This window comes from Gossypium hirsutum, chromosome A11 (assembly GCF_007990345.1).
Source record: "Gossypium hirsutum isolate 1008001.06 chromosome A11, Gossypium_hirsutum_v2.1, whole genome shotgun sequence".
Taxonomy (NCBI): Eukaryota; Viridiplantae; Streptophyta; class Magnoliopsida; order Malvales; family Malvaceae; genus Gossypium; species Gossypium hirsutum.
In genome coordinates, this window is record NC_053434.1 from 4,068,842 (window position 1) to 4,088,808 (window position 19,967).

Consider the following 19,967-nt stretch of genomic DNA (forward strand, 5'->3'; position numbering starts at 1 on the left):
CTTGCTTCCTTGGAATTAATGCTGATGAGAAATTAGATAAAATTTATGTTTTACTTAAAAACGCATTTCCCATATCTCTCAATTTCGGTTTCGAAAGTGATTTAAATCACTTTTGAAAATTTACGACAAACAAAGCTTTTGTCTATTAAAAACGACTCATACAAAGAGCAATCATTTTTTTTAAATAAATAGAATTATAACTAAAAAACATCCTAAGAGATTTTAAAAGTTTTCTCTTGCTGAATAGCCTTAACCATCAAATTATGAGATACTTCAAAAAGTTGGAGAGGTGATTTTTAAGAGAGACTGATCTTTGCCAATTAATTTGTAATTAAATTATACTCCCTAGTGACATACTTAAATTCTCATTGATCATCAGAACGCAGAAGTCATTTGATTCTCCTGAGAACTGTAGTGCCTGAATCCACTGATATCTCTGTAGACAGACCCTTAACCATTTCAAGGTTGTCAGACTCGAACTTTTTTATAACCCTTACTCAATAGAATAAGAATTCCATAAAAACTGTTTCAGAATTCAGCCTCTAAAGGTGAGCATCTACCCAAATAATGGGTGTATCCTAAAATCCAATTTCCACTCCGGTCTTGAACCACTCCACCCGTTGAGGTGTTTCTAGAATCTCTAGCAACTGCTCAATCAGTAAATAGGTGAACCCAATTATCAGCCAAGTGATGGGAAGTTTCAGAACTAGCAATCATGTATTTTTTAAAAAGCATAATGATAAATTTAATTAACGGATTTATTTCTTTTATCATTTTAATCGTTAATTATTTTTAGTTTAATCATTAATTTTTTTAAAATAGTCAATTTCTTTTTCTTAAGAAAATGTTAACTAAAAACATTATTTTTTAACGATATAAGTGGGGCAACTTATGTGGCAATAACAATATTTATTTTATATGTTACAATAATAAAAAAAAACAATATTATAAAATGATCATAATTTTTAAGAAAATGCATGAAGTACATGCGAATTGCCGTACGGGCTGCTATGTTTGAAATTTTAACATTTTAATTAGTACTTTCATTAAAAAAAACAATTAAATAATTTTTGAATGATTAATGATCAAATTATACTTTTTGTTTAAAATTGAATATCAAATTTAGCCCGTAAAAGAATAAAAGTCAAATTAAAATGTAAAAAAATTCTCATCATATTTTTTTTATAAAAATATTTAAATATATCAAAATGATTGGAAAAATGTTGAAATCAACAAATTTTAAGTTAAAACTCCACCAGAGGACTATTTGGACAACATAGAATAAGTGAATGAAAATATAATTACAAGTATAATGAAAATTTTAAATGAAAATTTTAGGTTAAATTATACAATTGGTCCTTATATTTTTTCATTTTGAGCAATTTTTTTTTCTTTTATGTTTTTTTAACTTACTTCTTCTTCTTTTTTCATTCTCTTCTTCTTCTTCCTTTATTTTCCCCCCTTCTTCATTTCTTTTAACATAAATTTTCTATGGTTTCCATTTATTAAAACTAGTCCCTTTACTTTTATTTTTTTGAACAATTTATTTTTTCTTTTTCTTTTTTTATTTGTTAAAGCCAAATATATAAACTAGTTTTAACAAATTAAAAATGTAAAAAAAAAACTACGTTAAAATAAATGGAGAAAGAAGGACAACAAAAGGAGAAACAGAAGAGATTGGAAAAAAAAGTTAAAAGAACATAAAATAAAAAAATTAAATTGCTCAAAACGAAAAAAAATATAATGACCAATTGTATAATTTAAGCTAAAATTTTTGTTTAAGATGATGATTTAACATTCTATGTCAGCTTACAGTTACATTGTCAATGGCAATTAATGGCTGAGTGACTAAAATGTTACAATATAATAACGTAAATGACTAAATCGTAACATTTCAAACATAAATAATTATTTTAATAATTTACCCTATTTTTATTGTTACATAATTATCCAATGAATTATTTCAATTTAAAAAATATCACATCAGTTAAATTTCTTGTAATAATTAAACTTAAAATTTTAAATTCAAAAAGCAAACAGTATACATCTATGAAACTAAAAAAAAGATTAAAAGATATTTTAACCTTTAAATTTATACTCTATAATTTCCCTTACATAAATAATAAACCCGAAACAAAGTGAGGGAATCATAGGTCCAAAGCTCTTTCCTTGTCTTGAAACGTGGCACATCAATCATTTCTTCTTCTTAATTTTTGCATTTCACAAAAAATGTTAAATATTAATTTTAGTCCTTCTAATATGTCTAAATTTGATTTTTAATTTATATATTTTAATATTATATTTTTATAATTTTATTAATTAGTTTAAATAGTTAATAACTTTATTTTTTTAATTTAAAATATTATGTGATTATATATAATTTAAATATCCCAAATGTCATAGACACTGACATATTCGCATTTCTTTTAGTATTGTATCACATTTTTTTAATATTATAAGATAATGATCAAATTTCAATTTTAGTCATTAGACTACATTGAAACTTGAGATGTAATTTATATACTTTAATTTTTGACATCATTTGGTCCCTCTACTTCTATAATATTAATTAGTCTAAATAGTTAATATTATTAACTATTTTAATAAAAATGATGACATTAAATTTTCACAACAAAACTATTCTAACAAAAAAAATTATTTTATTGTGACGATTTCAAACGAGTGTTTTTAGGGGAAATTTCCAATTAGTATTTTAAATGTTATTTTTATTTTCATATGTAAGGGTGAGCATTCGATAGAATCGAGTAAAAGAATTCGAGTTAATCAATTTTACGAGTCCTATTTTATCATCATAATTCTATTTCAATTTTTATTAATCGAGCCGAGTGAAATGAAATTTGAATCGAGTCAAATAATTAATTAACTTATTTAGATCCCAAAATTAATATTTTAGAAAATTTAACTTTCTTTGTACATTCTTTAGAATTTTTTTAAAAAGTTATAATTTTTAAAAAATATAAATTTTAGATTTTTTTATAAATATTTTGGATTTTAAAAATGATTTTTTGAGAAAGACCAATTTGTTCATTTTCAAAATTGACAAGGACGAAAGGAGTATTTATACCGATATGTTATTCAAATTATTCGAGTTATTTGAATTGTAAAATTCAACTCGATTCAAACAAGAAACTCGAAATACTTATTCGAGTTGACTCGAATAATTTGATTCGATAAACTTGAATTTCGAATTTTTCGAATCGAATTGAGTTTTAGTCATCCCTAGTCATACGACTATAAGTAATTTTTTTTAAAGTTCAAAATGTTATACCAGAAAATTTATTAAAAGAAATTTTAATGTGATAACAATTGGAATTAAATTTTTAAATCCAAAAAATAGACGATCGTATTCCTAAAAAATTAAAATAAAAAGATTAAATTTTAAATGTACAAAGTATATAGAAATTTACAGCATAATTTAAAATTTAACATTTTTTTATAATTTAATACAAACAAATAATTAATTGGGACGGAACCATACTAATTATATATTATGAATGGACAATAATACCAACAAATTAATTAATATGCTTACATGGCATAGTTGTATTGGATTAGAACTTAATTACCTGAAGAAAAAAATACTACTAATAGTTATAGTTGTAGTAGGAGTAGATAACTGCATCTTATAGCATAAACGAAACTTGGAAAACCATTCCTAATTAGAGTTCTACAGCGGTAAAATTACCCAAATTCTCACCAAAAACAAAAGCGTAAAATAAAAAAAGTAACAAAACCCCACTATTTAAGCAAGCAGCTTTGTGGAAAATAAACAAGGTTTCAAAGGAAAAAAAGATTAGAAGAGAGAAAAAACAGAAAGAGAGAAGCAGAGTTGCCATCGCTCTTCTTCTTCTTTTATTATTATTAATTTTTTTTAATCGTCGTCTCTCTTCGCTGATGGGATCATTAAATCCTTTTTTTTGGTTATTTTTGGGAAAAACTTAAGATTTGCATTTTCGTAACATTGAATTTTAACTCTTCCCTTTTTTTTTCTTGTACGAATTTTTATTATTTTTTCAATCAATTTTGATCTCCGTTTTCTATTGTTTTTCTTGGTCGTTCAACTTGACGACTTAGGGGAAAAAAGGGAAAGGAAAAAAATACAATTTTGTTTAATTAGGGTTTGATATGGCTGCAAATATTAACACGGCTAATTTCAATACCTCCGCGGCGGTGACCGCTGTTAATCACTCTCCCAGTAGCCCTAACCAATCACATCCTGTCACGAATCCTGTTTCTTCGCAACGGAATCAAGTTGTTCGTGGAGAATTGGAGACGATCGCGGCGGTTCCTTTATCGTCTTTGTCGTATTCTTCATCATCACCATCAACGGCTATGATTGAGCCAACTGTTACCACGATGGGCGAAGAGGAAGGGGCGGAGCATGGGAATGTTGGTCCCAATGGCAATGCTGCTAAGAGACCGGCTTGGAACAAACCTTCTAACCTCACGTCTGAGTCTGAGTCTGAGTCCGTTATGGGGGCTCGGGCGTGGCCCCCCTTGCCTCAGTCCGCTAGGGCTCCTTCCAAATCACCTTCAGATTCGTCCAGAGCTTCGTCGGATGGATCATATTCTCCTTTTGTCCCCGGTTCTCAGGTTTGTTTTTTCAAATATCTAGGCTTCTTTGTTAATTCCATTTTACTCTTACCGTTTCAAGTATTTTGATACCAACTGTTAAATAGATGAAATTAACTGATTTAACTGAACTGAGTTAAAAATGCAATTATATTTACAATTTGCATTATCTGTTTGATAAGCAAGAGATTGAGGTTAAATGCAAAGAATCTAAATTGGCCAAAGCAGCGAATGCTGTGAGTATTGAATTGTTAATCCTGCTTTAGGGTTTACATGAGTTATATTTCATTTGAAGCAATCTGAATAACATATGTTATGCATGAATACAGGGAGTGTTTAGAGATTAGCTTATGCAATGTTATATATGACCCATTTTATTTATTTATTTTGGATTTTGTGGCTGCTTAGACTTGATGTTTTGCTATGTTGCCAAAATTGTAGGGGAGCAGACCTGCATCATCATCCTCTTCTTCACAGAAACAAGTCAGGAACAATGCAAACTTCAATTCAAATTCCACTGCAAACCATACAATGCCTGCACGCCAGAGGTCAATGAAGCAAAATAGTAATATCTCTGCATCCAATGATGGCCTTTCACAGCCACCACCTCAAGGTCCAATGGTTGAAGCACCTCTGAATAGCCCTTCTAGGGACCACATACAGAGAACTGGATTTCTGCCTTATAGTGGTGGTCCTGATCAGCAGCATCCACGGAATTCATTTAGACATCGTAACAATGGTCCGCATCCACGAGGAAATGGTTCTCACCATCTGAATTACAGAGGAAGGCGCAATCAAGACCATGGAAATCAAGATTGGAATGGTCGAAATTTTATTAGTAGGGATGGTCATATGATGCCAAGAGTTGCTCCCAGGTTTATGAGGCATCCACCACCACCACCACCTTTGCCAGCTAATACTGGACCGCTTTTTGCTCCCCCACATGTTCGCCCTTTTGGCACCCCTTTTGGCTTTCCGGGTAAGCTGTACTTTTGCTTTAGTTCTTTTCTTTCTTTTTTTATTTTTTGGTTGAATAAGAGTGGTAATCTGAGTTTGCGCTAACATCTTGGCCTTTCTTCAGAATTTTCATCTCAGTTTTATTTAGTCCCAGCCCCTTATCCAGAGTCACTTAGAGGTGTCCCTTTTATTCAACCAATGCCGCCAATGTTTCCCCCTCCTCAAGAGCCTCAAGACCATCAGTTGTATGCTAAGATAGTGAATCAGATAGATTATTATTTCAGGTAACGCTCTGTTTATGTGTTAACTTGGGTGACTTATTTAATTTAATGGCCATTTGTTGGTATAATATGTTACCAATCATCTAATTTTCTGTTCTCTGCAGTAATGAAAATCTAATTAAGGATACATACTTGCGGCAGAACATGGATGACCAGGGCTGGGTTCCTATTAAATTGATTGCCGGCTTTAGAAAGGTGAGTGTTCAGACTTCAGAGATTTTGAAGTTGATTTCATTTGTGTGATTGTGATAGTTCCTGTCAGAGCTTTTTCATGGCGATACATTTTGGGTCTTCGGCAACATCTTAAAGTTTCATAACTTCAATAATCAATGCCTACTGGACTCATCTGCTATTCCTTAGTGGCAACTCTATGCTGTTATCGTTAGAAAATACATATATTAGTTCCCTATGAGTGTGCTTGTCGCTGGCTTATCTTAAGCTGTTGTATGTGCTTAGGATTTTCCTCATGCAGCAACTTAGGTAACATTTTTGTTTATGCCTTCTCCTTTTCAGGTTTCACTTTTGACAGCTAATATTCAGCTTGTAGTAGATGCTCTGCAAAATTCAACAGTTGTGGAAGTGCAGGTATGTTCTAGAATGAAATCCTAGGTTATGCTTTTTTATTGATTGATCAGTGTAATGAAACATATGCTGCTCTGATCCATCTTTAAGACACACACACACACAAACACACACACAGTGCCTTGTACTGTTCATGCTTTCTTGATGGTTCCATTATAGCTGAGCTCCAAAATAGTAGAATGATGTGGTTTCTGGTGTCTAAATCTTCTTTGCATTTACATTCCAGGGCGACAAAGTAAGGAAGCGGATGGATTGGATGCGTTGGATAATGCTGCCTTCTTTTCAGTTCCCTATCAAGTCTGGTCAAGATATGCTGGTAGCCGGTGTTCAAAATATTTCATTGGATCAGGGAACTGCTAATAATCAGACTGGTTGAATGATCCAAGGAGATGCTAGCGCTGATGGACAGTTAGGTAGATGATGATCTGAGAAAACAATGGTTACGGATGTAATTGAATACAATAAAATCATAAAAGCTTAACTTTAAATTTTCAAAAAAAAAAGCACAACTCTTTTTTAGCATTTAGAGGAAAAAGTAACATGTTATAGACTCTTTTAACTTTAAATATTACATATAATTTCTTAATATACCGTTCAATTATTGGTTTTTGTGTTTTGGTATTTTAATTCTTTAAAGTTTCAATTTCGTCGCTCATGAAAATTGGTTTCTTAAGTCACTTGTACGGGGTGGTGATATGGCATTTGTTAGTTTGACTTTGATTTTTTTTTCCTGCTAGTTGATTTTCTAAACTTCCGTTTCTTGGTTAGAAATGGGTACTCGGAGAAAGTCTCCACAACCGGAGAGTACTTAGAGAGTGACCAGAACTGGAGCAGAAAATTACATAAAAAAACAGACTGATCTTCTTCTATGAACTAATCTAAATAAAGGATCAAAAACCATCGACCTCCTTAATCCTATCACAATCCGATTTCCTATAACCAAACCAATATCCTCATTTGCACTAACATGTCAATCCCCATCATCAACAGATTTTACTACCATCGAAACCATCCATTTTACTATCACCAAAACCAACCATCCTTCCCTTTTACTATCACTGAAACCAACCATCCTTATCATTGTTGCATGTCATCCGATGCTTGATGTTTAACATTTTTGAATGAGAACACTAACATGTCAAAGTCTTTAAAAAAAAATGCTTTCGAATGAGATTTTTCTCCGACGGTTCATTCTATTAGTGAATGAATATGATTCATTCAATAAAAGCATGCAATTGACTAGATATCTAAAAGTAAGAATCTGTCTTCATTTCCCTCTCTCAACCAACATTCAATGTTTAAGCCCATGAGTGAAGTCATCTACTCAGACATAAAATACTTACATGAATGCGAGTGGCAGGTTGAGAATCCTTCCTTCGTCTTTAGTCTTTACTTTCGGTTTGAATACCAAAACTATGCGAGGGAAAATGCTAATTAAAATTCTCAAGAGTTACACTTGTATGTACTACATGCATGCATCGTAAACTCAGATCAACAAATTAATCAAAGAGTTGAACACCTAAGTCAAGGTGTCTCGGTCATCATACAATGTATATAGCTACCATCAACTCTCTTTCTAGATGAATACTACAAATCCGAAGGACTCCATGCTATTATAATATCTTTAAGGAAAGAGACTTAAGGTTAGTGTTCAAAGTTTGCTTAGTATGTCGCTTGCACTTAAAATAAATTTTATACTTTTAGAATGTATTTTTTATTCTCGTCACACTAAAATAATTGATGATGAAAATAAAATGAATTAAAACATTTTTTAATTTTCATGGTGGTTGTGAAGATTAATTGATGATGAATTTAAAAAAAAATAAAGTATTTCTCTTTCTTTTAAAGAAATGGAATGTGAAAGCCTTTCAAAATATCAACCAAAAAATTACAGTCTTAAAATAAAGATTGAATAAGCTGATGAGATGATAATCGATGAAATTTAGATGATTTATGTTCTCCGGTCCTCTTGGGCACTCCTTTTATTGTCGAGGTTACAACAAATATGCTGCAGGAATGGAAATTACTCACACTTTTTTAATTAAGTAGAAAATTATTTAAAAAAATTTCATCTCATCCACCATTTAACGTAGTGTCTATTAAAAGAATAAAATTTGATAACATTAATGGGTAAAATAAAAAGTTTTGGTGTTGGATGACAAAAATATAAATATGCTAATAGTTGATATATATTTGGTAATACAACAAGCTTGAGAAATTTTACCAAAAACTCTTTGAGCTCACAGATCTTAGGGGCGGCCTTTTCCTCTAAAACATCATCAGCAAGTATATTTTAAAAGAATATATGTTCCATTGGAATCTATAAGAAAGCATTACATATTTTAAAAAATCAATTGTTCCATCATGTGATCTACTTAATTAAAACATATGTTTTATTTAACCATTTACTAAAAAAAGATTTCCCCCAATTGCCAATCCAGCCCCCCTAACTATCAAGTCACTTCCATGCAAAATGCTTTTTCAACCCCAAAAGTCAAAAGGTTTCTTTTTCACTGGCATGAAATTCTCATTCTTGCAATATTTAGGAACAATGGTTGTGTCAAGCAAGGAATTATTGATTTGTAAAACTCACCAACCTTAATAAGCAAGCAAAACTTGATTAAAATCTCAACACTTTCTTATCCCCAAACCTCCAGTTCTTTAGGCGAGAAGAAAAATTCCCGTTCTTGCCTCTTTTACGGGTAGTGCGTTGTTATTCCAACAAAATTTTCCAATTACCCTCTCTTTATGTCTTCGTTGATAGTGTCTCTTAGACTAAGGAATGGGATGGCCTATATCATTGTGATATAGCCGTTCTACTATGGATTCCCTCTTCCAAGGGTCGAATACAGGTGGAGCTTTCAATATCCCTATGTTTCTACTATGATTTTTGTTTTCAGGATGTTTAAAGGGACGCAGTGATAGAAGGGAGCGGGTGATGCCCCTTTTAGATGTTTCAGGTGACAATAATTGTGGCACCCTACCATGGCTTTGTTTTTTGTCCACTATAGGAAGCGGTGGTTTAAGCGCTGTCCTATGTTGGTGCCGTTGCGACCTTAGAGTGATATCTCATTCTTTTACCTTGAGGTGTGCTACGCTATTTTGTGCCAACAACTCTTGAAATTGTTGCATGATTGGTCGAGTGTTACCTTCCTCTTGAAAGCTGCCATAGTTTCCCTCTTCTGGGTGATCCACTAGGAGATCAAAGGGAAGTGGACGAGAGTGTCCGTCATTCCACTGTTGAGGTAGCAAATATGATGAGTGATAGGCCTCCACCATGTTGGCTTCGTCGCGCTCCTTAAGCTCAAAGTCACTCGACCTTTCCATTCTAGGTGACCATGATTTTCAGCGGATAAAGATAGTTTTTTACCTCATTTTCTCTTTAATTGATGTTAAGGGGTATTTATAGGGGAGAAGGAGATGAATGAGCTTAGGCACCATGATAGTCTGTCAGCTTATGGTGCTATAGGACTTGACGGACCAAATCTGTTGGATGTGATGATTTTTTTTAGGATGCGAATGGGGCGAACTGATCGGTTTCTTAAGGGGTCTCCCAAACATATCTTTTATAGATTGTCTAGGCCTAGGGGATATGATATATTGGCGAGAATGTCAACTTGGGGTCTCTTGGGGAAAGTAGCTAGTGGGGAAGATGTCTCGCGAAATCTTAGGAATCAAGTGTAGTTCCGGCGTAGACTTTTACGTTAATAGATCGTTTTGGTGAAGGGATCTAGATATCTCGTAAAATACAAGATGTAACAAATATATTAAATATTATTTTTTTATATTTCAAGATTTTATATAATAAATTTTAAAAGGTAATTTCTATTATTTAGTATCAGTACCACGTTCTATAAAAAGAATTAATACATGTTTATAACCCTTTAATGAAACAATTTAAAATTTGTTTTGGTGAAAAAAAAAGAAAAAAGGAAGAGCTTAAATTACACTATAGTATTCTGAAAATGGATCAATTCTCTTAACCTATCCAAATAAAAAAAATCTAAACTCTTTGTTGGGGGGAGTAAAAAATTTGCAACTCCTCTTTATTGACTAAAGCCAACATTGCTAAGTAATCTACGACTTGATTTTACTCTCTAGAAAGGTAACGTAGAATTCATCGACCTTCTTGGGATAAAATGTATTGTATCCTTCTTATCTGAGCAGAATTTGAAGGAATAGTAAAACTTCATTGAATCGCTTTAACAACTTCTAAACTATCTAATTGGATAATTACCTTATCGTAGCCTCCACGTCGAACAAGTTTAATGCCCTCCAAAATTCCCCACAGTTTAGCATTAAAAACCGAACATTTTCTTAAATATTTATTATATTCAAAAACTCAATTACTAATCACATCCCGTACTGTTCCCCAGCAGCTGCATTATAGAGTGTAATCGAACAAATTTAATGTTTTAATAAAGCAATTAAGTATGAAAAACTTACGTGTGCTTTTAAACTACTATTTACTTGCAAAAAAAAAAAGTATTCCCAATCAATTATTAAGTGGAAAATACAATGATTATGAACACTTATTTTATGTATGAGTTGGGTAAACATACGTATTTATAAATGAATTGTAAATCTCTCAAGTAGGCCTACTCCAACATAAAACACTATTTTGATATTATATATTATATTGATTAAAAAATATATATTTTTAAATATTATATATTATATTAATTAAAAATATTAAAAAATCATATATAATATATACATAATCCAAAATAATAATAATAAACTTTTTTATTGTAAAATTCTAAAATATATAAATTTAAAATTTAAAAATCAAAATAATAAATAAAAACTAAATGATGAAAGTCTAAAAGAAATATAAAACATAAAAAACAATAATTTTACTAAAAACACGTTTTGATTATTTACAATTGATGTTGTAAGATTATAAAATAGAAAATGAGAATAATTTCGTAAGAAATTTTTTTTTTTAACTTTTCACGCATTAACGTGCACATGCAACAAGAATAGTAGAAAATTTTTATATCCATTTCTTATATACGATGTTAAATATATATATGACTTTTGTTGCATAAATATATTTAATATTTAAAATACTCGACGAATACCTCTAAGCAGGGGTGGGTCTAAGAGGGCTGACAAGGGTCTCGACCCCTAAAATGATTTTTTTTCATTTATGTTTTTTATAATCTATAAAATATTAAATTAGTAATAGTAAAATTACATTCTATCCTTTAAAATGAAAAAAAATTAATTTAATCTTTTAAAAATTTATAAAGATATAGGCTATTAAAATGGTGAAATTGCATTTTTGAATTCACCCCTACCCTTATAAGTCGTATTTTTGGATCTGCCATTGTCTCTAAACCAGTAAGAGATTGCAAGGGAAGGGTGACTCCTTAGCTAAGGAGGCTTATGCCCTTTGGTCCACTAATTATGATTAATACAAGTTATTTATAGGCTTATACACTTTGGTTCACTGTTTATGATTAATATAAGTGTATAATCATGATCATGTCTTTGAAAGATTCTACATATATATAATGCTATAAGCATTTTAGAGCTTTTAAAACACCCACGAGCTTGTTCTGAGACTATTGTGCTTTAAACGGCCTCCTTGAGCCTTGTTGCCTCCGTTCACACTTGGAGGGGTCTTTGTCCGCTTTTGGTAGCCATCTTCTACTCTAAGACTAAAAGCTTGTTTTGTGATTGTTGTTTTCATAAAATAAATATATCCAATTGTCAATGAGTCCTTGACATTGTTAACAAAGACTAAAGCTTCGGGTTTTTTGATATTCAGGTTTGTTGGTGCATGAATTATTTTAACTAAGTTGGGGATACAGATAGGTGAAAAAGAAATAAAGTAGAGTGTCTGGAGAGCATACCCCTAAAGAGAGTATTTAGAAATATATATAAAGGGGTTTTTCTAAGTCAGATTCCAGGTCATTAGAACAGGTCGAATTATGATATATTTTTATTATAATTCTATAACAAGTTCATGTGTGTAATTACATGTGTGAGTTTTTAAACTCATAATGCACATTATCACATTATTTAAATCAAACTAATTATATGCTTATGATTTAAGTTGTGATTTAGCTCTTAAACCATACTCTTTTTTCACTTCAGAAACTTTTTTCCTTATTATATTATTGGTATCTAAATTATTACGTAGCATTCTCATTAGACACCAATAATTTTTTAGATGAAATGAGACAATTGAGATAAGATAGAATTCAAGTACCAAAATAGAAAAAAATAGATACCACACCAACACCATATAAAATATGTTTGACATGGAAAATTTTAATTCAATCAAGATATGAAAAAATTGCACTAACACATAATCCACCAAAGTCGTCTTCAATTAAAATAAGGTGGAAAGTGTCATTAGTCATCCAATTTTCAAATGGATGCACATATTGTCTATCAGTCTATCTAATATACATAAAAAGGTTAAAACCATCTGATTAGGCTTATGATGAACTGAACAAAGTGGAGCAATCTTACATTAAATTCAACTTACATGTAAATTACAGCCTAAAGGCATAGATTAAAAAAGAAAATGCAAAACAACGTTTATTTCAACTTACACCTATCTTCTCAATCATACAAACAGCATAAACCACTTCAAGAAATTCATCAATGGATTCAAAATAACTTCTGGAAAAATGTTTCACAGTGCATGCTATTGGAGAAGAGACAACTGAGTAACACCAACTAGCAACAACCCAAGTCTCAGAACCTTGAACTCTATTCTGCTCGGGACTGGCCAGCTCGAGAAGAGAGGATGATGCCAACGATGAGTCCATACAGAGCCAAAGCCTCCGCAAAAATGAGAATAAGAATCATTCCGACAAAAAGCTTTGGTTGTTGGGCATTGGCTCTGCAAATAAATTCACAGACAAACTAAATCAAACTTCGTGCATTCTCATACTTGCCATAATTTATATATACAAGTAACCGAGAGAAAACAACAATGACTATCGGCCATAAATTGGATGCAATACAAGAAAATACCAGAAAGCTATATCCATTGGCAACTATTCCAATGGCTCACAGGTATCATGAGACAAATATTAATGTACATTAGATTGTATCATTGGGAACTATGAGCATCTACTTGGTAAAAGTATGATACTAGGAATCAGATTGTATTTTGCCCCTTTTACTTGGAAAATGGGCAAATTAGCCTCAGTACATTAGATTAGTTAAAAATTTCCAATCTGACTAATTCTTTTTTCCAATCTGGTCCTTTCTATTAAAAATTTCATCTATTTCTACTGTTAACAAAAAGATCAGTTTGCTCTTTGATCTAAGATATTTGTCCAATTCTTTGAGTAGAGGGGCCAAAATGCAATCGGACTCTTAGTACAAGAGCCTCTATGATACTTTTACCAGCTCTACCCAGATTGGGAAACTATATAATATTTATGTATATACATGTAGAAACTTAAGCCCGTACTTCGAAATGCCTTTTGACAATACTTGGGTGCGAGTAGTTGCAAGCCAAATCTAAAAGCTAAAACTTCACCAAAATGACTTCTAAGACTACATTTCTGAAATCGCAGATTTTAGCATGCCCTAAGTTCAATTGCTTTTATTACTAGAATCAGGTAAAAAAATTTTGAATTCTGCAAACAATATTTCAACTTTAAAGAGAAGAAAAGGGAAAATAGCATAATAAAAAAAAAGGTAATTACAATCAGATTAGATAAAATACCTAACGCCAGCATCGCCGACGATTCCAATAGCCATGCCAGCAGAGAGACCAGCTAGGCCACAAGCGAGACCAGAGGAAAGATGAGCATAGCCATCGAAAAGGTAGTAAGATTTGGCCTTTGGGTTAATCCCGGTGCTTATAATAACCGCAATAATCAACCCATAAATACCTAAAACACCAGCCATAACAACGGGGACGATCGATTTCATTACCAGCTCTGGCCTCATCACTCCCATCGACGCCACTCCGACACCGCTCTTGGCCGTTCCGTACGCCGCTCCCATACCTGAAAAAAAAACCGAAAACCAATTGGATACGGATATTAACACCAATCAAAAACGGCAAAACTTTTGGAGTTGGAAAGGGCTCATGTTTTTTACAGGAGAAAACGAGAGCAGCAGCGGCCCCAAGGAAGCCAAAGAACGGAGCAGTTTCATCGCCGCTGAATGTGGACGCCATTTTAGTTTCTCAAGACTTTCACCCACGATTTGAACAACTTTGATCGGTGGATTTCCTCAATAATTAGAGAAGAAAGAGAGACAGAGATGGAAAACGATCTATGAAGCTTCTTAGTGGCCAATGCCCATAGCCATATCATTAACTCAATTAAAAATGTTTATTGGGCCTGTTTTAGAACAAGTTTTTTATGGGCATATTTTAGGCCAAATTTGGGCTCAATTAGGGAACTTTTTCATGGGTTTACTCCTTAAAAAATAATTAAGAAGCCCAAAAACTATACTCTAAAATTTCGCATTTTCACACTAGAAAAAAACTCGACTCAAAGAGGCTCATCAATCGTGAAATAATAATAGCAACTAATGTGGACAAAAACAAACCATCAAAGTGTAATCATTTAATTGTGCTATCCAGTGATAGTCCATTTTGGTCTTTTACGATTTGAAATGAGCCTAAAGCTCTGATAGTGGACTTATGGAAAGGTCATCACAACGTCCATAATATTAATTGCCTTCGCTTTTTAATTATTTCAATGATGGCTCCATTAATTTAAACCAAAAGACCCCTATTACCTTATCTTAACCATTGTCTTTAATCACTTACCATTAAGTTTAATGCACTTGAAACGTGTTAATCAGTTTAAAGACTGTATGTAAATATGTTTTTTTATTAGAAAAACTAAGCTATTTAAATAATCACAACTTGTGTAAATATGTAATCTTGTAAAAACCATGTGTTGTAATCATATTGTATGTGTGAGTGTGTGTGTGTGTGTTTGGGGTATTATCAAAAGCTTATTAAAATGGAAAAATAAAAGGTACCAACAAAAAGAATCAAACCTTTTCGACAAAGGAAAAAAAATGTAATATAATTATAATGAATCCCAAATTGTAGAATCTAGAAGAAAAAAGAGCAAAAAAGGTTTGTCTGCGCAACATGAGCTAAACAGAGAGATCTAAAGAGTCAATTTCCATCGTGTTATAATCGATGCGAATTGGACCCCTCATATGGGGCAACGAATATGTATACAGTGAGGAGCCCAATTCCCCATTGTAAACCACCAGGACCCAGCTCCCTTCCTTGTTATGGCATTATCAATTTGTCGCCCATTCTTTGCCAATCAAAATGGCCCATCTCTACATATTTGAGAGCTCTCCCTGTTGAGAAACGTGGTCTAATGAATGGCCTATCCATTACAGGCGACCAACTAATCAACATCAGACACATATATCCCTTTGTGAAACTGAAAAACTCCTTGTTTTTCCTAAAGCCTGTTTTGTCTCTCTGTGTTACTGTTCTTTCACTGACATATACACATACCTAAAAGGATAAAAAAGTTAAAACCTTCAACACTACTATTCTTTCACAATGATTCTGATATATTAAAAACCCTGGTTTTACTGCAATATTTTGCAAACCATTTGAGAGAAGAAAGTGTTTGTTCGGGTGTTGTTTTCAAATCATTCACATGCTTTTCAATATAAATTAGCCACAGGATACATCCACTACTCTCTATATCACATGATGGTCAATTATCATCTCATAGAATGACATTTTACTGATAAATTTTTAAAATATATTGTCCAGAAGAATTTGTATTTTTATTTCTTTGTGAATTCGAACGTTATGAAATTAATGCCTACAAAGAGGTGCAATCATGGTGGTAGTCGCTTGAAAGAAGCTTGTTTTTCACACCTTAAGAGTATAAGTGGAAGAGTGTCGAGATATAAGTGTAGGTCATGAGATTGTTTTATATATCTTAAGGTAAGGCAGTGTTCCTTGAGAAGAAAAAACAAAAGGGAAAAAGAAAATAAAGAAAAGGAGTTTGGAGGGTTGTCTATGTCAGGAAAAAAAGGGGTTTAAGATCCTTATAGGACCCCCCAAAGATATACTTTGGCTGGTTACGCTAAATCTTATCTTCACATTTTATTTTATTTTCATATGTTAGCCAAGTATTATTTAATATTGCTTATACATCGTTGTGTTAAACTATGAAAAGAAGAGAGATGGGTTTTCGGCTTCACCGCCCCAGCTAGGTGGTGGCTGTGGGTCCACAATGAGGGTTTAATGAGTTCAATGATGCGGTCCGCCGCATGATTGTAGACCCACCGCCGACCCACCACCGTCATACGTGGACAATGCATCCACTTCCTGTCTCCATTGTATCCATGTTCTTGGCCATAATATTATATTATACCATTTGTTTAGAAATCATGTCTCAAACAAAGATATGCATCCAAGCATTTGCTTTAGTAATTGATGGATATATATATGTATAATCTTTAACAAGATTTGAGTCTTATAATAACTTATATATATAAATATGTTTGAAGTATACATGTGATCATAGAGTTCAACACTATATTATAGAAAGCTATTTTTAAAGGTGATGATTTAGATTAATTAAATTAATTTGTGCAGTAATTTTTTTTGGTTGATATCAATGTATTTACCATTGGCTTAATTTTCAAAGAGATAAATAACTAGCTACGAAACTCATTTAGTGAATTTTCTTTTTGAAAGTTTATACAAATTGTACAATCAAAATACAAATTCAAATATAGATTCCAACCCAATAGAATCAAACTATATTATAGCATAAATGAATTAATAACTAGAAAAATCTAGACAAAAGTTGATTAATTCAGACTAAAACTCACACACAGCATTAATGCATAGTAAATTTTTGAAACTCTTACATATAATTGTACATGATAATTTTCGAAATTGAGTAATCAAGACTCCACAAATATTTTTCCAACATAGACTAGTTTTTGATATTAATTTATGCAGTTCAATTATGTTACCTTTTTATAGTTTTGTTTCTTCTCACACTAAATTGTGAAAGCGAATTTGAATCGTTGTAAGACTGTAACTCAATTTTTGCACTCAACGTTTCTTTTCCTTTTTCTTTTTCTTTTTTTTCGTTTTACAAAATTTGTACAAAAGTTTGGCATTTTTTTGAATTATTCAGAGATTTGCATGAAATTATATGGTAAAGAAAAGTAACGTTGTATTGGTCCAAGCCAAATAATTGGTATCCAAATTTAGCATGAACGTGCGACATGCTTGATTCCGAATTACTCTATGATATTTGCATAAAATAAATAAGAATCAAAATTTCAAACCATATAATCCTCCGTGCGTCCTTGCATTTTTATCTATGCCGGCATTGCTAGTTTAAATTGATCATCAACACAGATCTCACAGATCTCGCCTGTTGGGGCATGCATCAGCCCCATCATTCGGATTACGATAGGAATATATACCATCGTATATTGGTCAACAATTGTGGCTAATAAGGTGGGTTTGAATTTCCTTTTATCTAAGTTAATATTTAAAAGGTAAACTACAAAAATAGTCACTTTTGTTTGCCTCATGTTACATTTTAGTCATTTATATTTGAAATGTTACGTTTTAGTTACTTATGTTATTATTTTGTTACGAAGTGATCACTCTTCCGTTAAGTTCTGTTATCTCCCTAACGGTAATCTTACGTAGCAGTTCAACTAAATATTACTGAATCTGCTAATACGTACTTCATCCGGATGAAGTATGTATTAACAGATTCACTAATATGATTATATATATATTTATGAATATATCACATTACAAAAATAAAATTTTAAATACTTATACCTAATAAAACATGTATCTCATTACAATAATAATTATTTTCCAAATAACATATTGTTTTATAATTTTATTTCTTATTTAATATTTTAATTTAATTTTAATAATACATACTTTATCCGGATGAAGTATGTATTAGCAGATTCAGTAATATCTAGTTGGACTGTCACGTAGGATTACCGTTAGGGAGATAATAGAACTTAACGGAAGAGTGATAACTTCGTAACAAAATAATAACATAAGTGACTAAAACGTAACATTTCAAACATAAATGACTAAAATGTAACATGAGGCAAACAAAAGTGACTATTTTTGTAGTTTACCCATATTTAAATTTTGTAATTTTTTTATATCAGGATTTATATATATATTTTTTAAGTTAATTCCTAATAGTTTGTCGAAAAAAGTTGGATAAAAAAATAAGTTCAAGCCTTAAGAATTAATTTGAACTAAAAAATAATTCAGGTTCCGATGTTAGAATAATATTTGTCTAGTTCAAGGATTAATTTGGAGAAAAAAAGTAATCCCAATGCAAGGACAAGTGTTAAGTTCAAGCCCAAAGAATGTATTAACCCATTTAATAATAAAAAAAGTGTTGAGTATAATGATAAGAAGCATTATACTTTTAAGAAGAAAACTCAGATTCAAATGATATCATTTTGAACCTGAGTTTGACACTCTTTTCTAGTGTGGTACTTGTATTATTTTTTGTTCAAATTGGTACATGTATTCGATAAAAAGTTATATATTTTTGTCCCCAAAAGTGATAATGTTAACTTTTACTGTTTAATTTGGGTTTTAAGATTGATCTCATGAAAGTCAATTGCTAATATTATTATGTTTAAAATTTTTATAATTTTGTTAAAAAAATAAATTTAGTGTTAATTATGAATTTATTTAATTTTATGTTTAATTTGTCAAATACAATACAACAGATGTAATTTAAATCTAATATTAGAGTTGATTTTAGACACTTAAATATTAATATTATTAGATAATTATAAATTTTCATTAAATCAATTCTAAAATATTGATTAAATATTAAAAAATTCTGATATCAAAATATATAATTATTATTAATATAATTACCATAATAAATAAAAATAATACAATATATCTCATTAAAAAACTCAAATTCACAGTTAACATTTATAAATGGTCTTATTAGTGAATCAGTGAGTGACAGAGTGGAAAGATTCTTGTCGGCAACACGTGGCCGAGGTTGTCGAAATGTATACCAACGTGGCATCTGTATAAGTAAAGAATACTATTTTTTTCAATAAATATAATTTAAAACGAAAAGTGCAGCGACTTTATATATAAAAAAAACAAAGTTAACATTCTATTTATTATGCTAAGTTAAGCTTTAGGATTAGTCTCATCCGACAATGAATACGAGGCGTTATTATTTTTCTTAAAAATTTACAAGAATAAATAAGTCTTAATTTGATTATAAAAATATTATTGTTAATGTAAAAATTTATGAATTTAAGTATGTTAACCCACATTATTATTTTATTTATAGATTGACTAAGGATTATAGATAAAAAATATTGTGTAAAAAAATAAAAATAAAAATCATATTAAAAAAATAGTGATAAAGGTAGTATTTCTAATAGAAAGAAAAAAATTCGAATATTAAATATTATTAAAATGATAAATATAATCTCTAAAAATTTAATTTCTATATATCATAAAATCAACCTAAAATATGCTTTAATTAAAAATAATAAATAAACAAAAAGAGAAGTGGTATATAGATTGAC

The 19,967-nt window shown here is 31.0% G+C and overlaps 2 protein-coding genes across 2 annotated transcripts; one reads left to right on the forward strand and one right to left on the reverse strand.

Moving 5' to 3' along the window:
• Positions 1–3,787: 3,787 nt before the first annotated feature.
• LOC107923978 (la-related protein 1C) lies at positions 3,788–6,999 on the forward strand. Its single transcript, XM_016854204.2, has 6 exons — positions 3,788–4,614; positions 5,035–5,572; positions 5,675–5,834; positions 5,936–6,026; positions 6,345–6,416; positions 6,640–6,999. Exons 1-6 carry the CDS (start codon positions 4,147–4,149, stop codon positions 6,787–6,789), a joined length of 1,479 nt encoding a protein of 492 aa, XP_016709693.1. The 5' UTR covers positions 3,788–4,146; the 3' UTR covers positions 6,790–6,999.
• A 5,872-nt stretch (positions 7,000–12,871) lies between these two features.
• On the reverse strand, positions 12,872–14,725 carry LOC107924462 (V-type proton ATPase subunit c2). Its single transcript, XM_016854921.2, has 3 exons — positions 14,493–14,725; positions 14,113–14,398; positions 12,872–13,275 (listed from the first exon to the last, which is right to left on the reverse strand). Exons 1-3 carry the CDS (start codon positions 14,569–14,571, stop codon positions 13,143–13,145), a joined length of 498 nt encoding a protein of 165 aa, XP_016710410.1. The 5' UTR covers positions 14,572–14,725; the 3' UTR covers positions 12,872–13,142.
• Between the last annotated feature and the right edge of the window lie 5,242 nt (positions 14,726–19,967).

What these genes read in the sequence shown, in the direction of transcription:
- LOC107923978 (XM_016854204.2), top strand. Translation starts at nt 4,147, where the DNA reads ATGGCTGCAAATATTAACACGGCTAATTTCAATACCTCCGCGGCGGTG. An exon ending in CTTTTGTCCCCGGTTCTCAG is followed by an intron (nt 4,615 to 5,034) that starts GTTTGTTTTTTC and finishes CCAAAATTGTAG; the next exon opens with GGGAGCAGACCTGCATCATC. An exon ending in TGATTGCCGGCTTTAGAAAG is followed by an intron (nt 6,027 to 6,344) that starts GTGAGTGTTCAG and finishes TCTCCTTTTCAG; the next exon opens with GTTTCACTTTTGACAGCTAA.
- LOC107924462 (XM_016854921.2), bottom strand. Translation starts at nt 14,571, where the DNA reads ATGGCGTCCACATTCAGCGGCGATGAAACTGCTCCGTTCTTTGGCTTC. An exon ending in TGCTGCTCTCGTTTTCTCCT is followed by an intron (nt 14,399 to 14,492) that starts GTAAAAAACATG and finishes TTTTTTTTTCAG; the next exon opens with GTATGGGAGCGGCGTACGGA. An exon ending in GTCGGCGATGCTGGCGTTAG is followed by an intron (nt 13,276 to 14,112) that starts GTATTTTATCTA and finishes ATTTATTTGCAG; the next exon opens with AGCCAATGCCCAACAACCAA.